Below are 7,826 nucleotides of genomic sequence, written 5' to 3' on the forward strand. Positions count from 1 at the left end.
CCCCCACTTTTAGGGCTGACCTGCTCAAGCCCAGCTTCCAGCCCTCTCCCAGCAGGACTCAGCCCAAGCCCTGCCCCGGTGCAGGGTGATCAACTCCTCTTCAACAAACTAAGCCCGCAGCACATTTTGAGCTCCTCTCCCCAGGGCAGCAGCTTTTTAACCTCATGAAAGGTGGAGATTGTGGGCAGCTGGGCTGTGTTATTCACCCGCCCGCCTCCCCCGCACCTCTGTGTGCGTGGGTGTCACTGCAGGGCTGTGTCCCACCAGCGGCTGTATGGACCTGCAAGCAAAACACATTAGCTGGGTGCTTCTGCTAACTTGATCAGCAGCGGAGCAATTAGCACCGTCTTCAAAGGAAGCACAGAGCTGTTGTTTCTGGGATGCAGGCACTGTGCAGCTTGTGCAGCCTTCAAAGAGTGAAGGGACACAGCTGGAGACCTTGTCAGCCCCCACACACCTGGTCCATCCCTGAGAGTCCTGCTCAGGGACACGTTCCCAGGTCTGTCACCTCCCTGGAGGTGCTGAGGTCCTGCCCTGCCAGGGCACAGGGGTAGCCCAGGGGATGCAGCTGGTCGGGGAAAGCCAGCAATGGCAGGGAGCCCAGTGCTCCTGCGCCCCAAGGCTTTGACAGGGGGACAGCAAAAGCCAGCAGCGCTGTCCTGTCACTGCAAGCCCATCACCCACCTCCTGCCAGCCTGTGGGCACAGGGGACTCAGCAGCTGGAAGAGGGATGTCCCCCCCCTAGTTAGCCCTGGCAGAAAGGCAGCGCTGGCCTCCTCTCACCGCCTGCCCTCCTGGGGTCCTGGGGAAAAGATGCTCCTCATGCCCTTTGCCCCTGTCCTGGCCTTCAGGCATGACCAAAGGTGGCCCTAGGCCAGATGTGTGCGTGTCTAAAGCCCAGGGCTCAAGGTGTGCGTGTCTCCCAGCCTGGCACCAGCGGAGGAGGACAAGTGCAAACACTGCGGCCAGTGGGGTGGGAGGAGGTTATCTGGGGCCCAGCAGTGGAAAAACTCTCAGTGTGTGACTAAGGCCCGATAGGACCAGGTGTGGGTCCAGGCAGGGTGAGCGAGACGGGGAGTTATCGCTTCCCCGTGGGTTCAGGTGCCTGAAGCCAAATGTTTCCTAAGGGTGCGGTGACAGCCACAACCCCGTTATCACGGCGCCTGGCCCACCCCAAGTGGCGGGAACACGGGGGCAGGCTGCTGGACCTAACCCTCATGGCAGGGATGGGACACTTCCCACCACCCCACTGGGAGGAGGGACACCAGCCCTGGGAGCATCCTTCAGCAGGGATGCTCCATCCATGAGGACCCAAGCTCCCACCTTGTGTTGTGGTGAGGAAAGGTCTGTGTTAGCTCCTTCAAGCACCCCCAAATTGTCTGTCCCACCCTGGAGAGCCCAGGCTACATCTGCCCTCCAGCACCCACATGCCCTGCCCAGCTCCATGCTGTCCCTGTGGACTGCAGCAACTCCAGGGTTGAGCCCCAGGCAAGGAGCCCTCTCAAACCTGCAATCCCCCCATCCTTGCCACAGCCCCTGCATCCCCAGGCCGGCTCTGTGGGACCTGTTGGCTGCAGCACAGGGGATCCCCCCAAGCTGGGTCACTCCCAGAGGACAGAAACCCACCCGAGCTGCTCTTTTGCCCCCTCTCCAGCCATGAAGCCCCCGGGCCCCTGCTCCTGCTGGCAGGTGACTGTAGGGTGGTAGGCCACACTGCAGCCGTGACTCACCCCTCTGCCGGGAGGTGTTTCTCCATACCTCGCTCCTTCCCTTCCCCACTTGCCTCCTCGCTTCACCCCAAAGCCACAGGGTTGAGCTTTAAGATTTGCAGGGGTGCTTAGGGACCTCTGCATCACCCACCACCACAGCTCTCGGGGGCCTTTTTCCCAGGCAGTGACCAAGGGGTGAAAGGAGGGCCAGGCTGGCGGGAGGAGATACGTCCCGGAGCGGGGTCTGTGTGGCCCCAGTGTGGGTATGGTGTTCTGGGCAGGGTGTTCTGGGCACCACAGCACTGCCCTGCCAGCCAGCTTTCCCTCTGCACCGTCCCTACAGCAGCCCAGTGTGTGATCCAGGGCCCCAAGACCTGCCCCAGGCTGGGCCAGCCATGGACCAGGGGTTGTATGTGAGTAAATCAGCCCTTCAGGGACCAGCGTGGCTTACCCAGAGCATCCCCCTCTCCTCCCACACAGGACACACTGTTAGTGCCACATCTCCTGCAAAGCAGGGTCCCACCTGGTTGACTGGAACATTTTGGGTCCCGTGTGCCCCTGCCAGGCTGGGACAAAGGGCTTTCCAGATGACTGTGGGCACACAGACCGCAGGCAGGGATTGTGCCCCAGCCCTGCCTTCCTCAGCACCGCTGAGAAGGTTTTCTTGCTGCCCTCATCGCTTTGCGGGGCAGGTTTTGCCGGGGACAGAACCGGGCTCCCTCCTCCACTGGAGAGTGCATCTTGGCCCAGGCAATTGGAAGAGGGTGTTTTTTTATTAACAACAAATTAACCATAATTGTCATTTCCACTACAGCCACTCCTCGCCCAGGCAAAGTTCCCAGCCATGCCGGTCTCTGCAACCGCCGTGCCCCATCGTGTGCCCGAAGGAGCGCCTTGCCCCGGGCCCGGGGGAGCAAACCTGGGGCGGCTTTGCCCAGAGAAGGAGCCAAAGCACCTTCCCCTGCTCTCGCCTCCATGTAAGGCAGCGGCAGCAGAGCCGGACCTCGCTCCCGCCCTAGCGCAGCGATGATGAAAGGCGAGGAAGAACTGGTTTGTGCTCTGATCTCAGAGCTGAACCTCAAAACAGCCGCGGACCGTCACTCCGGCTCCCAGGATGCTTAGGGAGGACAGGACAGCAGAGCCAGCCTTTCCAGTGGGACAGGATGGTTGGAGAAATTCATCGTTCCCCTGGAAATAAAAATAATAATCATAATAAAAACACAAAGCCAGAGATTACTTATACGCATACAAACACACAGGCACGCACTCTCTCCCCATCTGGCTTTGCCAGCCTGACTCATCGCTAATTCAAACAGCCCACACCTTTCCCTCTCCCTCCATGTGACATTTTGAACAGGATTCCGGGGAAGAGGCAGTAGTTTTGCCCCAGCCACTCCACCGGCCTCAGACCGCCGAGTTTGGGTAGCGAGGGTCCCAGGAGCGAGACACCCCTGGTATCCCATCACAGGTCACTTGTGTCCCAGCATGGCCACCCCCACGCAGGTAGCTCTCAGAAAGTGGGGCAAGCAGAGGGTGGAGGCAGCTGTGGAAAGGACAAGTGATTGAGCCTGGTGGATCTGTGACACCTGTGGATGCAGTCCCATGGTCCCATGCCTGGGCCTGCAGGCAGGATGCGACATCCTAAGCTGCTGCCACCCTGCCTGGAGACACCCACGCTTGCTGTACTTGCTCAGGGCAGACCCCAAAGCAGGGTGCTGGCCCCGGGACACTAGCCACCCCTCGGGAAGGTATCAGTCCCGCTTTGCCGTTCCCATCTCGACTCTCCACAGCTGCCAGCGGGAAACCAGGAAAGAGCGGGATCAGCCCTGCCCAGCCCGTGTTCACAGCACAGCTACATCCCATTTCCGCTTGCGGGGCGAGGAGCTCCAGGGCATCCCCCAGCCCTGGCCGGCCGCCTGGGGTTGCGGCAGCAAGCACAGGAGGAGGAAGCCACCACCACCCTGGGCCAGGGCACCACACAGCCCGTGCGGCGTGCTCCCTGCGCTGCCAGCACGGCATCAGGTCCGGACACGTCCCAACCTTCAGAGGGATGCGTGCATCACAGGTAATCAGCCGTGGGAGGGAGGAGGGATGGAGCCAGACCTGCTTGCTGAGCTTGGGACCTGCCAGCACACTCGTGCTGAGTCACCACCTATTAACGCAGGGAAACCTCAGCACCTGAACCCCGCCAAGCTGCTGGGCCACCCCTGGGAGGACAGCAGAGACAGCACACGGGGCTGGGTGGCTGCCACCGACCTCCTGGTTATGACCACAAGGCCGATGCCAGAGTGCTCCTGCTGCAGGGGACAGCGGGACAGAACCGCTCAGGAATAAGACGGGACCGGCGAGGATCCCGGTACGGTTTCGGCTGCCGTTCCCCTCGGCTGTGACTCACCGCAGGACCAGTCACGCCATCCCAGTGCCGCAATTGCCCCATCTGCAGATTAGGGAAACTGAGGCACGGGGAAGTGGGGTGACTCAAGAGCTGTTGCACAGGAGATGCTGCTCAGATGCCGAGGCTTGGGCGTTCCCCATCGATCCTCCGCAGCTAACTTAAGCAGAAATGAACATCGATGTAAATATTTACTGACAAGCGAGCCCAGCCTCACCCTCTCCTCTTAGAAGAAAGCTTTAAAGTAAACTCTCCTGGCTCTTTCATGTTTACATTTTGTTTATTTATTATACAGCAGATCACAATATTTCAACAGTTTGCATATAAAGAAAAGTAACATTTCGGAGTGCAAGAGACCTAACGTGCCCAAGCAGAGAAATGTTAATTAACAATATACACAGACGGGAACAGTGCACTTCCCAAAGCCGAGACTCATCTGTGTTCCCAGCTGGAAGAAAAAAATATATTAAAAAACCAGAAACATTATATATTACTGCTTTGTTTAATTTACAACTTGCTTTGCAGAAGCTGCACATAAAAAGACTCATTTTCTTTTGAGTTTTCTCTTTCTTTTTTTTTTTTATCCCTCTACGAAAGTTTCAAGTATAGCAGAGACCTGGGCATTCATAGCTGGACTCACTGTCCTTTACACACTAAATATTAAGAAGCAGCACGGGGAAGGCAGCTGCAGCAGTACCTGGTGTCATCCTGAGGGGAAGAACATGACAAATGAAAGCAGACAAGAGCCAGGAGAGCCATTGTAGACTCCTGAGCAGAAAACTGTGGGAATGGCCAGGACGGGACTCCCATCAGGGTCCCAAGCTGGCAATGGGAGCATCCCTGCTCCCTTTGCAAGGTGACACTGCGCTGCCAACCCCTGCAAACCTTTATAGCCATGAGCCACAGTCAGGTCCCACCTTCGCCCCATCCAGCCTGGGCTTTTGGGTCAGGAGGTTTGTTCTGATGGCCACAACCAAGAAGACTAGCAATCCACTTCCCAGTGCTGCAACCCACACATTCAGTGGGCGCAGGTCTCTGGCCAAAGTCTGCCCCCAGAGTCCCTGGAGCCAGGGGGATGCCAAGATCAGGGGAGGAGGAAGGGTTTTAAGCTCATGCCAAATACAAGCCAGGAGCTCTGGGGACAGATCCTTGCTGCACCAGCCTCGTCACTCACCAGGCTGGTGGGGGGGGGAAACGCTCCAGGTGTGGAGAGCTGAGTGGTGGTACCCGAGCAGGGGCTAGAGACACTTCTTGCAGCTTTGCTCCCCCATCTACACCCCAAAAGCAGCCCTTCCCCACCACTCGGCCGGGCCCAGCTCTCACAGCAAGGGCAGGAGGAGAAAACTATTTATCAGCTACAAGCGGAGAGGGCTGGGCGGCCGGGCTGCTCCCCGGTGCCATCCCCAGCCCCACGCTATTTACACGGTGAGCTGGCTCCAGGGACAGCGCGTCCAGCCCCAGCCTGCCGCTCACATGTGCCGCTTCATGTGGAGGGCGAGGTGGTCGGAGCGGGAGAAGGCCCGCTCGCAGAGGTGGCACTGGAAGGGCCGGTGCCCCGTGTGCTTGCGGTAGTGGCGGGTCAGCTCATCGGAGCGGGCAAATTTCCAGCCACAGCCTTCCCAGGTGCAGTGGTAGGGCTTCTCGCCTGCGGAGGAGAGGGGGTGTCAGTGGGTTGGGAGATCCCCATCCTCCCCTGTGCCTTCATCCCTGCACTCCCTTGCCCAGCACCTCCACCTTTTCAGGGGAGACCCCTTCCCACTGTCCTTAGGAGCAAGGATCCCCACTGCTTACTCATCCCCTGCACACCTTTGCCTGACCCACCTTTCCTTTCATCCCCCATCTTCCCACCCCTCCCCATGTGCTCCACTGTCCCATGTGCTCATCCTCTGGGCACTCCTGCCCCATAGCAGCGTCCCTCCATGTACCCCTGCCCCACTTCAAACTGTGAGTGCTCCCCGTGCCCGTCCCTGCTGTGGGGTGGCACCACATGTCCCATCCCAGCTCTGTCAGAGGGTCTCACCATACACCCCCAGTCTGTGTCCATCCCTCCCCCCCTGCGCCTCCATTTGCCCACAGCCCAGCTGGGGGGGCTTCTCCACGTGCCCCCAGCTCCTGCCTCTTCGTGTACTCCTGGGCCCTAGGGGCAGTAAGGGGGAGTCGCAGGGATGAACTCACTGTGAGTTAGTCCCCGTGTGCCCCTGTCTGGCACCACCACGGGGGTCCTTCTGAACGCTCCCGGGGACACCCCCACTTACACCCTGCCCCACGCAGGATCCCTCCGCGTAGCCCCCTGCCGGCCACGGGGTCTCTCTGGGTGTCCCCACCCGGCCCCCACCACGGGGACCCCCCCGTGCACCGCCGGACTCACCGCGGGGGTTTTATCCATTCGCCCCCAGTGCCACCTCCCCGGGAGCCCCTCCACGCCCCCGGGAACCACGCCGGGGCTGGCCCGCGGGTCTCACCGTGCTCCCCCCCACTCAGGACCCTTTCCGCATGCCCCCCGCGTGGCCGCCGTTCCCCCCGTCCCCTCCCACCTCGCCCCCTTACCCGTGTGGGTCCGCATGTGCGCCTTGAGGTGGGAGCTCTTGGTGTAGGTCTTGCCGCAGCCCGGGTATTCACAGTTGTGCGTGGCCGTCCGCTTACGCGCCCACGAACGGCGGCCGCGCTTGGGCTTGCAGTCCTCGGGGGGGGCTCCGGCCGGGAAGTACTCCAGCACCGGGGAGTTGGGCGGCGTGACCAGCAGCCCGGGCAACCCCGCCGGCCCCGGCCCCTTCAGGGGCTCCCTGAAAACACTGAAGTGTCCATGAAACTGCGGCGGCGGTTGGGGGGCGAAGTGGGGCGCGTAGCGGTGCGGGGCCACGGCGTAGTGGGGCGGCAGGTCGGCCAGGAGATGGGGGTCGGCGCCGGGCAGCGGCTCCTCGGGGGGACCCAGGCGGCCGTGGGCGAAGCCCGGGTAGGGCAGCGGTGGCCCCGGCACCGATCCCGGTCCGGGACCCGGCGCTACGCGTGGCTTGTGCTCGCCACCGCCCGGCCCCAGGTAGTCGGCGGCGGGCAGCCCCAGCATGCAGGCGCGATCCTCCGGTTGCTCCTTCTTGATGCGGGACCCGAAGGGCTGCGCGGGGTCCAGGGGCAGCGGGCGGGCCAGAGCCGGGTGGAGGGGCGGGTGGTGATGGGGGTGGTGGTGAGAGGGTCCTCCGGGCACCCGCAGCTCCGTGTACTCCCGCCGTTGCAGGTCGCAGTGGCCGGGCAGGTCCGGGGTGAGCAGCTCGGCCACGTAGCTGTGGCCCTGGCCCTCGGGATAAGGCGCCGGGTACTTGCCCGGGGTGGAGTAGGAGCCGTCGCTGTCGTAGGTGGTGCCGCAGCTCTCGGGGGTCTCGGGCAGTGGGTAGTTGGGGCCGGGGCCGGGTGGCCCCTGCCCGCCGCTGCTGGTGTGCGCCAGGATGAAGTCCAAGTCCACGAACTTGCCCAAGTCGTCCTCCTCCCGCTTGACGGCAGCGGCGGCGCCGTCCTGCTGCAGCATCCTCTGCGGGGAAAAGGGGTGTCAGGACAGGACCGGCGGGGCGACGGCTCCGTTGGCGCCCGCCGCCCGGGCACCGCGGTCCGCGCCTCCCGCTCAGGGCGGCGGCTCCCCCCAACCCGTCCGACGGGTCGGCACCGCTCCGGCTACGCCGCCCCCGGGGTGTCCTCCGACGGCGGGAGGGAGGCCGCCCCCACCAGTCCGGCCG

The 7,826-nt window shown here is 62.2% G+C and overlaps 1 protein-coding gene across 1 annotated transcript; it reads right to left on the reverse strand.

Moving 5' to 3' along the window:
• Window positions 1-4,362: 4,362 nt before the first annotated feature.
• Window positions 4,363-7,645, reverse strand: LOC106886501 (Krueppel-like factor 2). The gene is made up of 2 exons (XM_014939508.1): window positions 6,649-7,645; window positions 4,363-5,746 (listed from the first exon to the last, which is right to left on the reverse strand). Exons 1-2 carry the CDS (start codon window positions 7,619-7,621, stop codon window positions 5,571-5,573), a joined length of 1,149 nt encoding a protein of 382 aa, XP_014794994.1. The 5' UTR covers window positions 7,622-7,645; the 3' UTR covers window positions 4,363-5,570.
• Between the last annotated feature and the right edge of the window lie 181 nt (window positions 7,646-7,826).

Source organism: Calidris pugnax, unplaced genomic scaffold (assembly GCF_001431845.1).
Source record: "Calidris pugnax isolate Ruff unplaced genomic scaffold, ASM143184v1 scaffold18, whole genome shotgun sequence".
In the NCBI taxonomy this organism is placed as follows: Eukaryota; Metazoa; Chordata; class Aves; order Charadriiformes; family Scolopacidae; genus Calidris; species Calidris pugnax.

What these genes read in the sequence shown, in the direction of transcription:
- LOC106886501 (XM_014939508.1), bottom strand. Translation starts at nt 7,621, where the DNA reads ATGCTGCAGCAGGACGGCGCCGCCGCTGCCGTCAAGCGGGAGGAGGAC. An exon ending in GCACATGCGGACCCACACGG is followed by an intron (nt 5,747 to 6,648) that starts GTAAGGGGGCGA and finishes TCTCCTCCGCAG; the next exon opens with GCGAGAAGCCCTACCACTGC.